This window comes from Python bivittatus, unplaced genomic scaffold (genome assembly GCF_059951505.1).
Source record: "Python bivittatus isolate LINGU-HERP-01145 unplaced genomic scaffold, Pbiv_v1 ctg000610_np1212, whole genome shotgun sequence".
NCBI classification, from domain to species: Eukaryota; Metazoa; Chordata; class Lepidosauria; order Squamata; family Pythonidae; genus Python; species Python bivittatus.
Genome location: NW_028277088.1, coordinates 43,980,050 through 43,996,892, shown reverse-complemented (window position 1 = coordinate 43,996,892; position 16,843 = coordinate 43,980,050). Strand labels below are relative to the sequence as shown.

The 16,843-nt window shown below is 36.8% G+C and overlaps 2 protein-coding genes across 3 annotated transcripts in view; one reads left to right on the top strand and one right to left on the bottom strand.

The window, feature by feature from the left end:
• Nucleotides 1-10,408, top strand: part of LIMD1 (LIM domain containing 1) — a 41,127-nt gene extending 30,719 nt beyond the window's left edge. For both annotated transcript variants that reach the window (XM_007424995.4, XM_088150913.1), the window contains exons 4-9: nt 1,338-1,405; nt 2,401-2,463; nt 3,804-3,934; nt 5,731-5,782; nt 6,966-7,034; nt 9,260-10,408. In XM_007424995.4, coding sequence (XP_007425057.1) covers nt 1,338-1,405; nt 2,401-2,463; nt 3,804-3,934; nt 5,731-5,782; nt 6,966-7,034; nt 9,260-9,397 — 521 coding nt within the window. In that variant the 3' untranslated portion in view covers nt 9,398-10,408. The remainder of the gene's footprint in view (nt 1-1,337; nt 1,406-2,400; nt 2,464-3,803; nt 3,935-5,730; nt 5,783-6,965; nt 7,035-9,259) is intronic.
• A 3,439-nt stretch (nt 10,409-13,847) lies between these two features.
• The window catches only part of SACM1L (SAC1 like phosphatidylinositide phosphatase), a 35,349-nt gene continuing 32,353 nt past the window's right edge, over nt 13,848-16,843 (bottom strand). Inside the window, exon 20 of the mRNA XM_088150912.1 lies at nt 13,848-15,857. Within this exon, the coding sequence (XP_088007038.1) occupies nt 15,721-15,857 (137 nt within the window). The 3' untranslated portion in view covers nt 13,848-15,720. The remainder of the gene's footprint in view (nt 15,858-16,843) is intronic.

The window sequence follows — 16,843 nt, the reverse complement described above, 5'->3', positions numbered from 1 at the left end:
GTCAATAGCTTTAGCTGGTTAAAAGCCTGGGCACTTTTTTCTAGTGCCAAAATTATAGTTAAGTAGATACTGCTGTACCTCTCTGAGGTGTGCCTAACACAAGGAGGATGCCAGCACCAAAAAGGCTTTTTTGCCTTGCTGCCAGCTTTTTTAATTACCAGTCACCATCATCCAGGCTTTTAGGTATAAATGCTATGTTAGATTGAGATTTCAGCTGTCCCCTGTTAAAAGCTTAATGTATTCGTATATGACCTATATGTATTTAGACAGTGTAGTGCGTTTAAGCTATAACATCCTTGTGTGTGCATCTGTATCATTTTTGAGATACTGGTTTTCAAACTGCCTTTTTTATTTCATGCTAACAACTGTGAACAGGACACAGGTATGCTTCTTTTTACATAGCTTGTGTGTCTAACAAAAAAGATTTGGCAATGAAAAATACTGAAAATTGCTCAAAATCTCAGATATGGGTATATTGTGTTTCACATTGATCACCTGTTTTGGAGGCGCCCTCCCATGTTAATGCAGTGAGTTCAGGAATTAAAAGCTAGTTTCCTTCAACTCAAGCTGATAAAAGAAGTTGTATGTATATATTCTGCTCTTGTTGGCTTCGTGTATTTTCAAACATTAGAGCATTGATTAACTACTGAGTTGTGACTCAGTAATCTGATCATGCTCTGTCTTAAATGGCTTTCTGTTAAAGGCACCACTCTCATTTAGTTAAGTTTTACAAGAAGAGAAACATAGAGGAAGGGAAAAGGAGGAGTGAGATGTAGGCCTTTAAAATACTAAATATTGGTCTTGATTGCAGCTTGTTGTTAAATGACAGTGTTCTTATTTGGAATGTAAACTTCATTGTAAATATTTTATAGCATAATTATGCCATCCTGTAGCCAGAAAGGCTGTTCGTGTAGCAAGAAAGTTCCTGTCTTAAGACTTACAATCTAAAATATTGCTGTGCATTCAGGTGTGCACAGTAATATGGTGTCAGTTACATGATAAATGAAATGGGAAGTTATTTTCTATTTATTACAAGTGTAATCATGCATGCGCCCAGCTTTGCATGGCTAAGGTAACTTTGAGTCCCCATGTTATATTGGAGCAAAACTATATGAAGACAGAGTGAAACTAAAGTTCATTGTGTGCCCAAGGAAAATCCATCCCTATTTCATGTACGTGGCTGCATAAATTTTCAGCACATCATTTTTTCGTGACCTGAACTGCTCAGATGAGTTGTTATTTTGCACCAGTATATACATCAGAACACTTTTATTTCTAGCTTCTATATGCACTGTTCATTTTTTAACATTTGATTTTATGTTTTTGTTTCCCTCTAGGCCGAAAGTTAAGAGGGAAAGCCTTTTATTTTGTTAATGGGAAAGTGTTTTGTGAAGAAGACTTTCTGGTGAGTATGCTGCAGTCTTTTCCATGATACTGATGACGGAGGAAAAATATTCTTTTTTGTCAGCAGTGAGGGGACTCTATTCAATATACAAATGGCAGCACAAGACACCTGTTGCTAGTGGGCTAGGTTATATGTATTTCAATACACGGCAAAATTGCGGGCTGGATGTATTTCACAGGCAGCTCTATGCGCTCTTTGATTTATTTAAAGAGTAATGTAAAGAGTTAAAAATCAGTTCTCATCAACTTCCTCTGATTAAGTGTCTCTGTAAAAGATGAGAAGATTAAATGAAGCAATCAGTACCGAGGACTTATCTTTCATAAATGTGCTGTTGTGATATTTATTTATGATTAACCTGTGCTTATAGCTACAGGTGCATAAAAATAGATTCTAGATTGTTGTTCATATGTTCCCCTAAGAATATAAAATACTTAATAGGAACACCAAATGTGTATTTTCTTGTCTCACTTCTACTCTTGCATCAAGTGACGCTTTGCACTGTGACGCAAGCCATGTGCCTTACATAGTTGTGTCTGACATCAAGATGCAAGTATGAAAGGGTGGGGTTTGCAACGTGACATCATCAAGAGCATTTTATCATTTTTTTTGTCACTGGGGTTTGTACCAGATGCCTGTGCTTCTACTAAAAATGTTTGGGTTTTAAGTATACTTGCTGAGCATTCACGTGTCTCTCACTAACAAGTAAGGCTACTTAGCTTTATTTACCCTGGATGTTTGGAAAAGAGATCAGTAATGTTTATATTGAGCTGAGATTTGAACTAGACACTTTGCTTTCTTAGTCGCTACATGGTATAGCATTTAGGAAGCTTTAAAAAAGTAAGCAAATGAGAACAGCTTTTAAGACTCAAAGGGTTGGGGGAGAACATTTGTCCTCATCCCCGTTTGCTGGTCTAACTTCGTATTACAAAGTAAGAAAGTCTTTACACTTAAACAGTTCTGATTTTTTTTTCCTCTTTTTTTTTTTCCAACTGCAGTATTCAGGCTTCCAGCAGTCAGCTGATCGGTGCTTCATATGTGGCCATTTGATCATGGATATGGTAAGGGACATTTTATATGTGAAAAAAGCCACACTGGGAAAAAGAACAGTGTAGAATAATGCACTAACAAAAAGATAAATGTGCTGATTCGATGTTGCAATTTAGTTTATGAGATGTATTATTTTTTAAGAAGAACAGGCAGGAAAAAATTCTAAATATATTTATGTAAGCAACTAAGAGAAAATGCAGTAAATTAGTAGTATGGTTTTTTTGCCTGTGGTATCTTTCTGAATTTTCTTCTACTTTAATAGGTTTTTACTCGTTAAAACAAGATATTTGAGATTATTTGTTTTTATATATTCTGTAGTTATCCTATGTATATCCTTACTGTTTTCTTTGTAGGCTCTTGAATAGGGTGGAAAAGGATTTTGCAGTACAGCTAGAGTTAGTATCTTGTTTTAAAAATCCTAGTCAATTAAACAGAATTTTAGTCATTTACTCAATTACCTCAGGAAAAATTATAGACAAGAAAAAGTTGTTTTAAAGAAAAAAAGCATACTTCTTGTTTTTAGATGTTACATTATAACAAACATCTTGTTGACAGAAGCCTTTCCCTTATTGTTTCTTATATAGGATGAAATTTATTGACTAACACCATACTTGCTACCTTCATTTTTATACGTTCTTGAGTTAAAAATGAATTAAAGCCAGTTTGCAGACTAATTAGGGGAACCTTTTTACTCAAGCAAAATGTTCCTTCCAAAATGAATCAGTACAGTCCAACATATTGGAACTTTTAGATTGGTGTTTTTTGGCAAAATTATTATTTTTTTCTCCCATAGATTCCAGTCTTCATAAGCAGCATCCAGTAAAGCAGCATAAATGCAGAAAAGAATTGACCCTCAATGACATCACATCAATTTGCATAGAAATAATACATTATTTTCTCCTGGCATTCATTAATAGTATGGTTACTATTATCTCAAAAACTGATTTGAATGGCTGATTTGACACTATTCTCGGAAGTTGTCCAGTGTATCAAAAATTAAGGTCCAATAAGATCAAGCGCTATGTAAGACTCAGAGCTGGTTTACATGTTATAACTCGAATATGGAGATTTTCTTTAATGGCTGCTGTTTGCTGTGGTTATGCTATGCTGAGACTATTACCATGTGGTAAAACTCTGATTAAATGAAGAGCTTTCCCCGGCATAAATCCCAATTGATTACCAAGCTCTAGGCAACACTACACCATTTTAAGATGAAACCTGCTATTCACATGCTTCTGATGCGAATACAGTCCTGATTAACATTCATTTAATCCTTTGCATTTTTTAGAAATGATTTTTAAAACTCTGCATGGTTTTAAAAAAGGAGTAAACTTTGAATCTCTTATTATAGATTTTGCAAGCTTTGGGAAAGTCATACCATCCAGGCTGCTTCCGCTGTGTGATTTGTAATGACTGTCTTGATGGAGTGCCATTCACAGTAGACAGTGAGAACAAAATCTACTGTGTCCGAGATTACCACAAGTAAGGAAAAATTAAATTTGAAAAGTTGCAATTGATATAGTTTGTGTCCAAGTAAATTGGTTTGGAATACCATTGGTGTTTGATGAAAATGGGGGCATAGGAAAGATCATCAAAATACCAGGAACATACATTTTCATCATATTCTCCCTCTAGAAGTAAGTTTCATCAGCCCTCTTCATTACTACAAGTTCCACTGGAACTGGGAGAGGGTGAAGAAAGGTTTTGTATGGGAGAAGCCAGCTGTATAGAGTGGGATTGCTGAACAAGGTCCCCTAAAAGTTTTGCTTTGTTTTTACCACATTTAAATGACCCATTATCACATTTAAATGACTTCTCTTTGCTAAAACTTCTTGAAGTTCAAAGTCTGAAGCAGTTCTAATTAAAAATAGCCAACAGAATCATCAAGCATTTTTTATTATTATGTATGAGGGGACCTTAACATGTATTGGATCTCTACACTGAAATTCTTGCATTCTAAAATATGGCACAGGAAGACATAGGAAAGTGAGGAAATGGTAGAAATAAAAAAGTGTAAAATGCAAATACAAGCATTTATCGCAGTTTCATATGTGGAGTTAAGTTGCATTGAACTAAAGCAACCAGCAAGAATACAATAGTACTTAAGTTTCTAAGTAAGGGAGGACCATGGCCTGAACAATAGATATATAACTTGTTTCTAAATTATTGCTATGATGTAGCAGATGTTCTGATAAAATCAAAGAATGTTGGTTGGCTAGAAGACATGCCTTGTCTGCCGTAGCGCCCAGCCCGTGGAACATTCTACCTCCGGAGTTCAGGATGGCCTCAACCCTGCTAGCCTTTCGTAAGGCCCTGAAGACCTGGTTCTGGGCCTGGGGCCCCAAGGGTGTGCAGGGACCCACTTCTTGTGCTAGTGATTTGAGTTGATGTTGCTTGACCGCTGTGTATTTTAACTTTTGTAATGTTTATAACTGTTTTATATTATTTTAACTCTGTTCGCCACCCAGAGTCACTTGTTGAGATGGGCAGCCATATAAGATGGATGGATGGATGGATGGATGGATGGATGGATGGATGGATGGATGGATGGATGGATGGATAAAACTAAAGCATCTTCATGCCTTGAAAGCAAAAAATTGGAAAAAAATTGAAGTTTTCAGAGAGAACTTAAGGGAATGTATAATTAAATAATTAAAAAGTGAAGAATTTCAGTGCCATATTTATTTTCATTGTTAAGACAGGAGTAGTGAACCTGTGGCCCAGTAGATGATGTCAGACTTCAGCATCCTTAACCATAGCCTGCATAGCCAATGAGACTTGTCAGTTACAGCCATTATTTCCTGATCCCTTTAATAGAACACCTGCTTTCAACTCTACATTTGTCTGATTTCCTACATTTGTAGGCTTCTTCTACAAATTCAGCAGAATGAGATAGCAGAATACTGAAGTATTATTCTGAATGATATCAGCTTAAGCTATTATTAGACTTTGCTGTTTTTGAATGTTCCCCTCAAGTTTAAAAAAATTGCAAAATAAGGAGAGAGATTATAGTTTGGCCTTGTAGCACAACTGTTCTTGCAAATGCTTTTATTTTGAGTAGAGGAATATGCAGAAATGTAAGCAAGGCTACAAGAATTGTAGTCTGACATGGAGGAATCGATCAGACTGTAGTTTAGAAGAAAACTGGAGATTTAGTGTAAAATTTTAAATGCTATCAGAAATGACTTTTTTAAAAAAAAATGACACTGAAACAATTTAAAAACTGATTGAATCTTAGATTGTTTCATCTTTGAAACTTGTTTTTTATTTTTATGAAGAGTTTTGGCACCAAAATGTGCAGCTTGTGGTCATCCCATTCTGCCAACTGAAGTGAGTAATTATATTTCTTTGTATTCTACTTAATTGGAAGTATATAATGAACTGCTTTTAAATAGATCTGTATCTTTTCTTTTTAACCTAAGTTCATATGATGATTTTCTCCCCAAGTTGGGAAAGTGCCTCTTACTGTGTTCTAATTAAGGAAATATTGTTTTGGTAAATAGGAATATGAAAAGCCATTGGTGGCCTTAAAAAATTAACAATAAGAATTGGCATATCACCTTCAGCTTATATCCATTTGGTTGTTTATATAGGGCTGTCAAAAATCTGATAATATTCAACTCTACACTTTCTCATAATAGGCAGGATCCAGCTGCTTTTATCTTTTAAGATGCTGGGAAAGCTTTTATGTGATTTACAGAAGGGTAAATGAGAGAAGATTCTCTTTTTAACTGTGGTTTTGGAAAGGTTTTGAATTGGAGCAAGTTTTATTTTTCTCTCTTCATGAGGATCTCATACATAGTTTGTGTTATGGGAGATGTCAAGAATATTTCTTTCCTGTTTTGTTCCTTTTTCTTTTAATTTGGTTTCAGAATACCATGTTTGAGGTATTAAACCCTTTGATAATATTAGATATATTATAGTAGGTGAAGTATAGTAAAAGTCAGTTCCGTATTTTCATAATGCTTTACATAATATTAATATACCCCATGTTTCTATTACAATTATCATTTCTTTAATGCAAAAAATTATTACATTGTCTGGTTGTTATGTAAACTGGGATAAATTGGAGTTGGTGCCCTTTGATTTTTTGAATAATATTGATAAGTTTAAGACTCAGGGCTTTTGATGGTATACAGATGCTTTCATTTACATGAGTTAATAATTCCTAGAAGCTTTCTCAGCAGCCAATTAACATTTATCACCCAGTATAAATGACAGAGAATCTAGGCAGGTAACCCAGAATGCTCAAATGCGATTCATATTAAATTTTGTATCTTGTTTAAACAATGTAATCAAGAATTGGCCATTTGATTTGTCTTCTTTGGAGCCACTGTCAGAACTTTGAAATAGTTTTATCTATAATATTTTTTTAAATGATATTTGATGTTTATAGTAGCAGTATACATTTATTGGTTCCAATTTTACTTTTGCCAGAAGAATGTTTCACAGGAGTCAGAACAATTCAATGTAAACCTATGTCAGCATCTCTCCTTTAAACAAACTTTTATAGGGCTCTGATGAGACTATCCGTGTGGTGTCAATGGACAAGGATTACCATGTAGAGTGTTACCACTGTGAGGTAGGTACACTGTTCATAGACACTGTATTAAACAAAACTAACAGTTTCTAAGAATTCTAAGAATTGTATATATCCATAGTTGAAAACTCTTATTCCTCAAGTGCTGGAAATCCAGCCTGGGAATGCTGAGATTTTAGATAATGCACTCAGTGTGTGATTTTTGCTCCTCAGCAAAGCTAGTTGGATGCATATAATGGTTTCTGTGCATACACTGGAGATACACAATGTGGAAATCGGGCTTCCTGATTTTAAAATTCTACTGCATTAGACTTTGGAGTGCGGTTTTAATCAAACAGCTACCTTAACATTTTATGTTTAAGTTCAATTGAAGTATGTGCCACTTGTGAAGTACCACAGATCAGTCTGACACAAGTTGGTATATCCATGTTCCGTTTGAGCTGAGGTAAGATCTGCTCATTTGCTGCTTTCTCTTAGTGTTCTATTTAGTTTACAGAAGCTCTAAATTGTCATATTGTTGGAAGTGCTTCAAATAATAACTTCCCCTACCAGAAAGTTCCTTGATTATAAATTTTTGTGAACCTCTTCAGTTTGTTTTAGTGGTGCTGTTTTGGGTTCTGAGTAAAACACACTTTTCTGTTTTATGCACAGTTGTAATAGTAAACTCCTTGGCAGCAGGAACATTTCTCCATTGGTATTGTATTAATATGAGTATCAGGATTTTGGTATTTCCTAGTGGAGTTAGTGTAGTTAGCTTAGTCCGGCTGTAAGATGACATTGCTTTGGAAGCAATTTAACTTTTAATAGCTAGTTTGGCATATCTTTAAAAAGATCTGACTAGAAATTGCAGCTCTACTTTTATAAACTATAATCTAATCCAGCACCACTCTATTCTATAGATTAATGTGAAAATTTCCCTAAAATTATATTTATTACACATCTGCATATTCTGTAATTCTGCTATATTTGAATAACTGTGATATCCAGAAATATTATTTTAGAATTTGTGTGTTTACACCATACCAGAAAATGAGTAAAATATCTAGGTTTTTTTCCCCCAAATCTCCACAATTTTTTCCTATTCAGGACAATCATGTGCTGAACAGGAAAAAATTGTGGAGATTTGGGGGAAAAAATCATGTCCTGAACTTTTTAAAATACCCATATGTTTTGTATTATTTATGCCTGCTATAAATAGAAGTTTATTTCATCTTATACTTGGGATAAGCACAATCTTCTGATTGAAAGTTTTATGGCCAAAAAGCCAGATTGTGGTCATCTTAGTTCTGCTGATAAAGGTTTCATTAATGACATTGTGGGTTTCTACTCCTCTCCCCCCCCAAAATTATAATACCTAATTATAATAAACAGATGCTTGTGATATTTGCACACTCAGGCAGTTCTGGGTATATTGGATTAGCTATCACAAAATATTATATTTTCTTAATGAATCAAAGTTTGAACTTAGCTAATTCTCCAGAGTAGAAATGCCTGGTACTCAGTTTCCCCAACATAATGAACCAAGTACCGTATTTTTCCGACAATAGACGCCCCCCACTTGTACAAGACGACCCCCACTTTTCCAGCCCAAAATTAAAAAATCAATATTTTAAAGATAGTGCAGAACACATTTTTATTTAGTAATCAGTTAACATTTACCTGATACACTCGGTGGGAAGAGGTCCAAACCATCTCTCTGCAGCTCTATTTCCAGGCTCTTTTGCATAATTGATTACATTCAAGCACGAGTGAAACTGCAGATAGCTTGTCTCTGCAAACAGACTTCCTCTAATTGGTTTGTTCAGCATCAGCTGACGTCAGTTACATCAGGCTCGTGATTGGAGGAAGTCTGTTTGGGAGACAAGCTATTTCCACTCGTGATTGGAGGCTAGCAATAGGAAGAAGCCTCTCTGCAGAAACAAAGTTTGGCAGTTTTGCAACCGCGATTCTCAGCTGACTTCCTTGAATAAGAAGCCCTTCAGTTTTTAGGGTAAGGATTTTAGAAAAAAGTATCGTCTTATAGTCGGAAAAATACGGTAGCTTGATAAGAAGTGTTCCACTTGAAAAAGGACTCCATACTCCATATTATCTGGAAAGGACCTTAGTTAAGTATCACATAATTGTTCTACTGCTGGCAAATACTTTTAGGGCAGTAGCATATTTTAATAATTGACTTGCTTTTAATATGAATGGGTTGATTGTTACTTACATATACAGTAATCGAGCTGTGTCTTTATCGCTATTCTGTTTCCATCTCTTTTATATAGGACTGTGGAATGGAACTCAATGATGAAGATGGTCATCGTTGCTACCCACTAGATGAACATTTGCTTTGCCATTCTTGCCATCTTAAGCATATAGAGAAAGGCACCAGTCCTGTAGCTTCCTATTGGCATCACTATTAGTACTGCTAAAGTTCCCAGAAGCCTGTTAAAGGAACTCAGTAATTTCTGGGGAGCAGTCATTTCCCTCAGCTGACAATATGGGATGAAGATCTTTTATGCACATAGGAGACTGACAAAATACATATAGTATTATCCAGAATAATTTGTAGTTTCTGTGTCCTTAGGCTGAAAAATGGGGAAGGAATGATTTCTTTTGGATCATTTGAGAAGAACTTATAAGAAGCAAATCATGACACACTGCTTTCCAATTTGTAGACCTTCAGATCTGTATGTATGTCAGTAATCTTTTTATAGTTTCCACATGTCATTTGTGGAAATACAATATACATTTCATCAGCTGGTCCAGTTGGTGACTAGCTCTTCAGTTTTGAGCTCTGGAAATCTTTGGAATGTATTTTCAGTGTGTTCTCTTAGTGAGCTTAGTCACAAAAAGTTACCCTTTTAGTGCAGTTTCCCTTCTAAAAATGGAACTAACAGAGACCCCTTTATGATTTGATCCTGAACTCTAAAAATTGCACACATTTTGAAAACAATTGATCTGGTAATTTCTCCATTTTATTTAAATCCCAGCCCTACTACCTAATGTCAGAAGTGAGATGACACTGATGTATGAAATTCCAGGTAGTCAGAATCAGCCAAGAGCACACATAGAGACAGTTTATAGAGGTAGCTGCTTTTATAACTTTAATTTGAGCACTTGAAACAATTTGAGATGATACGAACTTTTAAAATAAATTTTTAGAAAAACACTGCGAGAAATAGAATTATCTGTACTGAAGGAGGAAAAATTAGTAGCTGTATTTCTTGTTGAATTCCTGTGCCTTAAGCCACAGATATGTTCAATACTTGTGATATTAAAACTTGTGTACTTCTGGTTACTAATTCTTAGGATAAACCTAAGCAGATATGTTATTAATGTTAATTTAATTTTTTTTTGCCCCAGATGTCTATCATTTGATTGTCCATATACAACCCAACTTTATTGTGTGCCAATAAACTAATTTCACATCAGTTCTGGTCTGTATGTCCAACTTTGGAAATGGCCTTTTAAAATATCTGAGTTACTCTAGATAAAGTTGAAGCCATTACAATAGCACAAATTATAGCATCCTGGGGCAGGTAAAACTAAAACTGTGAGATATCTCCATATACAAGATAGGGGTGTGATAAAAAACATTGAGCTTCATATGCATTCCATAGACCAGAGGATCCAAGCAACTTTTTAAGAAAACAAATACTGAACCATAGTTATGAGGTTACAGTCTTTTTTTTAATACAAATTGAACATTTCAGTTATACTTTAGGACCATTGCCTTGATGAGATAGGTAATTGATTGCCAAGAAAGCATATTAGGGTGGCGACACTCCTTTCTACCTTTGTACAAGTATAAGTCACCTGCTTGCAATCTTAATTCTTTGCAGACGGCTTCTGCAAACAGAACCCTAACCTGGTTGCTCACTGTGGTCATTTCAAACTTATTTACTAAGTTCAGCATAGTCCTTTTTTAAAAATAATCCTCCATACATTTTCCCCATAGCCACAACAGACATTCAGTATAAACAATTGCAAGGCTTTGGGGCTGATATATTTTTATTATTATTTTTATTATTTTTTATTATTATAAGTAAACAGCTGTTGCTGGAAAGGGCAATCAAAGTTAAGTAAATAACAACCATCAATGTCTTTAAACACACAGAGAAGTAAATTCCTACATGTACAGGTAGAGAAAGGAAGCCTGTTCACTGGGAAGCATTTTGCAGAATATTACTCTTCCTCTTGTTAATGCATCATTGTTTGTTCTCCTTCCCTTCCAAGCTTGCACCAGCCCCTATACTGCTTCAAAACTAAAAGCGGACTTGAATGGAACTAACAGAGACCAGTAGCCAGATGCTTACCAGTGAGGTTCCACTCATAGTCATTGCAATCCTGGTCCAAAGATGATGCTTCAAGCCCTGCTTTTTCCACAATCCCCCCACTCTAAGTCAGTCACAGGTTAAATGGTCACTGCTGCTGCACTGATTAGGCTGGAAACGTTTTAAAATCATGAGCTACTTGCAGCATTTGGACTTGCTGGAACACTCAAAACCACATTGCATGAAATGGTCACCTTTTTTTGAAGAGGGGTCAAAACCTCCAAAACACACTGGACTTTGTTTTCATATACTCAAACGCAAAATAACCTCTGAGAAGTACAGTCAGGTCCAGAAATATTGGGACATCGACACAATTCTAACATCTTTGGCTCTATACACCACCACAATGGATTTGGAATGAAACAAACACAATGTGCTTTAACTGCAGACTGTCTGCTTTAATTTGAGGGTATGTACATCCAACTCAGCTGAACGGTGTAGGAATTACAACAGTGTGCATATGTGCCTCCCACTTGTTAGGGGACCAAAAGTAATGGGACAGAATAATAATCATAAATCAAACTCTCCCTTTTTAATACTTGGTTGCAAATCCGTTGCAGTCAATCACAGCCTGAAGCCTGGAACGCATAGACATCACCAAACGCTGGGTTTCATCCCTGGTGATGCTCTGCCAGGCCTCTACTGCAACTGTCTTCAGTTCCTGCTTGTTCTTGGGGCATTTTCCCTTCAGTTTTGTCTTCAGCAAGTGAAATGCATGCTCAATGGGATTCAGGTCAGGTGATTGACTTGGCCATTGCATAACATTCCACTTCTGTCCCTTCAAACACTCTTTGGTTGCTTTTGCAGTATGCTTTGGGTCATTGTCCATCTGTACTGTGAAGCGCCGTCCAATGAGTTCTGCAGCATTTGGCTGAATGTGAGCAGATAATATTGCCCGAAACACTGCAGAATTCATCCTGCTGCTTTTGTCAGCAGTCACATCATCAATAAATACAAGAGAACCAGTTCCACTGGCAGCCATACATGCCCACGCCATGGCACTACCACCACCACGCTTCACTGATGAGGTGGTATGCTTAGGATCATGAGCAGTTCCTTTCCTTCTCCATACTCTTCTCTTCCCAGCACTCTGGTACAAGTTGATCTTGGTCTCATCTGTCCATAGGATGTTGTTCCAGAACTGTGAAGGCTTTTAGATGTCGTTTGGCAAACTCTAATCTGGCCTTCCTGTTTTTGAGGCTCACCAATGGTTTACATCTTGTGGTGAACCCTCTGTATTCACTCTGGTGAAGTCTTCTTTTGATTGTTGACTTTGACACACATACACCTACCTCCTGGAGAGTGTTCTTGATCTGGCCAACTGTTGTGAAGGGTGTTTTCTTCACCAGGGAAAGGATTCTTCGGTCATCCACCACAGTAGTTTTCCATTGTCTCCCGGGTCTTTTGGTGTTGCTGAGCTCACCGGTGCGTTCCTTCTTTTGAGAATATTCCAAACAGTTGTTTTGGCCACGCCTAATGTTCTTGCTATCTCTCTGATGGGTTTGTTTTGTTTCTTCAGCCTAATGATGGCTTGCTTCACTGATAGTGACAGCTCTTTGGATCTCATCTTGAGAGTTGACAGCAACAGATTCCAAATGCAAATAGCACACTTGAAATGAACTCTGGGCCTTTTATCTGCACATTGTAATTGGGGTACTGAGGGGATATCACACACCTGGCCATGGAACAGCTGAGAAGCCAGTTGTCCCATTACTTTTGGTCCCCTAACAAGTGGGGGGCACATATGCACACTGTTGTAATTCCTACACCGTTCACCTGAGTTGGATGTACATACCCTCAAATTAAAGCTGACAGTCTGCAGTTAACGCACATTGTGTTTGTTTCATTCCAAATCCATTGTGGTGGTGTATAGAGCCAAAGATGTTAGAATTGTGTCGATGTCCCAATATTTCTGGACCTGACTGTATATAAAGCACCATTAAATCAGACTTGCAGTTTTCTCATTGTCTAGACCTGGACAAATTTTATTTTAGCTTTCAGGTGGCATATGAGTCCTATTTCTATGTACTATCTTTCATAAAATATTAATGCAGCGCTTCTACAGCTTGGGAATTTGATAAGCACAAGCTAACACAGGACAGGATATTCCATGTATTTTGACTTAAATGTTTATATCCATTATTTAATTTCTTTTACATTTTCTCTCTCATTCCGAGACTGAAGTTACTTTATTCCAGCCTTCATCTAAAGGAGTCTGTGTAGAAATAGAAGAGCTCATTTGCTTCCATCAATTTGATATGTGATTGGCTAATCAGATATTGAGAGTATAAAACAGTGTACTTAGCATAATGCCATAGAACAACCTGGAAGTCATACCGAATATTAAAATAATACAGTATGAATAGTTTTCTAATTTTGACATTTGATGGAAGAAGGAATTTCATAATGTAAATACTATCTGTAAATTAACATTGCCTATGTTACTTTTCATGATAGATACTTGGATACCAGACCAGCATTTTCTTATATATATGTGCCCATTGTTTATTTAAAATTCAGACACAAAAGACACTACTTACAAAAAATTGAAGTTTTATTACTGTCTAAGTACATTGTTTGCAACCTCTTTTGTAGTGCACTGGAATACAGACATTCTCCCAACCCCCAAATTTAAAGAATTTGAGTTTCAGTCTAGCAACTACAGCTGCTCAGGTCTTCTTCTCTGCTGCAACCAGTTATTTATCAGAAATGTACCAGAAGAATCAAGGAAGAGTCTTTTAAAAAAAAAAAATCCAACACTGAGACCATACATTTAATGCACAGCTTCCTTGTGTTTTCCACATATTTGAGTAGACTCAAACCTGCATTACCATTCTTCCAACTCCATTATTTAAAAAGCAAACAGGAACTGCATATATTTATTACAAATGACTAAAAGGATAATATTATAAACCCAAAAAATCCCATAAACATTCGAAGGTTAAAATTAGCAGTTGCTGTTTCCAAAGTCCATATACTGTAGGAGGTTCAACTGTCATACGATGAAAACATTGCAGCAGTCAGCTTTGTTTGAGCTTAGGAGAGGCAACCTGTATCTGCCAAAGCTTGCTACACATTCTCCTAGTATTTAAATACATAATTTCAATCTTGAAGATATAGCTGAATTTACTAAAAATATAGTAATCCACTGCACTTGAAGCTGATTCATATCTGCTTCTGAACACAAATAGAAAATGGATGACAAAATGGTTTAAAATTGGTCCTTGATTTAGGTATAATTTTAATACAAAGCTTGGAAGCACTAGAGTTGAGACACATATTTATTAATAATCAGCATAAGACTATATTATAGCTTACTCATTTTGAGAGTTACAGTTGTAGATAAATATAGTTATGGCATGCACAAAAAGCTGATGCTGATCCCAAGTGCAAACATAGAATTTGTCCCAAGAAAAAATTATCAAATATTTATTCAATTTTCCACAGATTATTCTTACTAAAACCAAGGCAGCAGATATAGCAAACTGGATTGCCAACTTCAAAAATCCATCTACATTTGAGATTCTTCAGAAAGAAATGAATACTTTGGACCTTTAGCGTGAGAGGGTTCAAATAAACATTTTTACATTCTTTGATTTCATGTACATCTTTTAAAAAAAGACAAAACAATTTAAATCACATGGAAATTTGTTATCTAAAGCTAAGGGCAGTAGTCATTAAAGCAGCACAAGACATATCCCAGGCAAAATCAGTTGTACATCTCATCCTCTCAACAATGTTTTAACAGAATATTGCATTATTCTGATCCATAGCTGGTAGAAAAAACATTCTTTTTATCAGGGGAAAAAAGTACTTTCTCTATTTAGGAAAAACTAGGAAAACAGATGGTGTTGGACTGAGTTAATAAAATATACAACTTTGCATTTGCAAAATTACAAATTAACCATATGGATACCCAGTCAGAAATTAGTAAAGCAGCAATTATTTGTTACTGTTAATAAGCAAAGCTTTTCCACGTATCAGAGAAGGTAACTGATACATACCTTAGTATAACTTAGCAACAAACAAATCTCTTGATACATCAGAAGAACATAATCCTCCTTAGAAATGGAGCTAAGACTTCTTAAAATACTATACTGCTGGGCTATAACACTTCTTTAGGAATTCAAGTCCCCCTCTGTAAGTCCACAGCATTATCTGACTTTCATTTCCATCTCTTGGGTGTGCAAGTTCTCCAGCAAATGCAATACTCTGAAAATCATTGCAACTATAGGACAAAAAAGTTAGTCCCCTCCACCAAGTAACACAGTGGAATCACTTTCTCACCCTTTAAAGATGAAAGCTAACCCTGCCCCCCCCCCCAAGTTGGTGTGGAAAGCAGGTCAGTAGAGACTCCAGGTATGACTTGAGGGGCCATCTCTACCAAGCCGCTTTCCACACACACAAATTCAGTCCATTTTCTCCTTTTGGACTAGCCTAGGTGCATCTACAAAATCTTTGCCATTGTAAAGGATGATAGCAAGAGTTCCAAAACTTGCACTTCCCCAGAACATCACGTAGGCCAGTGTCTCTGTCCATGTGTCACCTGCAGAAGGGAATAAATTCTTTTCAACTACAAGCCACAAAACTAGTGATCATGACAACTGCCCCTCCCTCCAAAAAGAACAAGAATCTGCCAACTTGAAAAACGGTTTTTTCCTACATGATAAGGACAGTCATGATTCTGGTGAGAAGATATTCTAATACATGAACTTGAAAAAGCTATTTCCCCCATTTGTGAATTTCAGAGAAGACAATATATGGGATGTATCAGGAGTAGTCACCAGTATTGTCTTGAAGATATAAAACTACAGAAGGAGCAATTATTTGGATGATCTCTGGCTAGAGTAGGATGTGGGTAGTGCATCCATCCTTGCTCTTCTTGACCTCTCAGCAGCTTTCAATACCATCAACCATGTTATCCTTTTGGGTCGGCTTGGGGAATTGGTGGCAGGTGGCACAGTTCTGTACTGGTTCACCTCCTTCCTCCAAGGCCAGTCCCAATCGGTGTTGATAGAGAGCGAAAGTCTAACCTGCAGCCCCTCTGTGGGGTGCCGCAAGATTCGGTACTCTCCCGTTCCTTTTTAACATCTACATGAAACCATTGAATGAGATCATCCGCCACCATGGGATGAGTTATCATCAATATGCAGATGATATCCAATTATACATCTCCTTCCCGAGTGATTTAAGTGATGCTGTCACCACCCTTTCACGGTGCCTGGGGACCTGGATGGGGAACAACAGGCTTCAGCTGAACCCTGGTAAGACAGAGTGGCTGTGGGTTGGGGGCTCCTCAGTACCATCTTTGGTTCTGGATGGGTTTGCACTGCCCCAGACAGACCCAGTGTGGAATCTGGGAGTCCTCCTGGACTCACGACTCCTGCTCAAGGAGCAGGTGGCAGTTGTGGCCAAGAGGGCCTTTGTTCAACCTCATGTTGTGCGCCAGTTACACCCTTTCCTGGATTGGGAAGCCCTCTGGTCAGTCACTCATGCCCTAGTCATCTTCTGTATAGACTATTGCAATGTGCT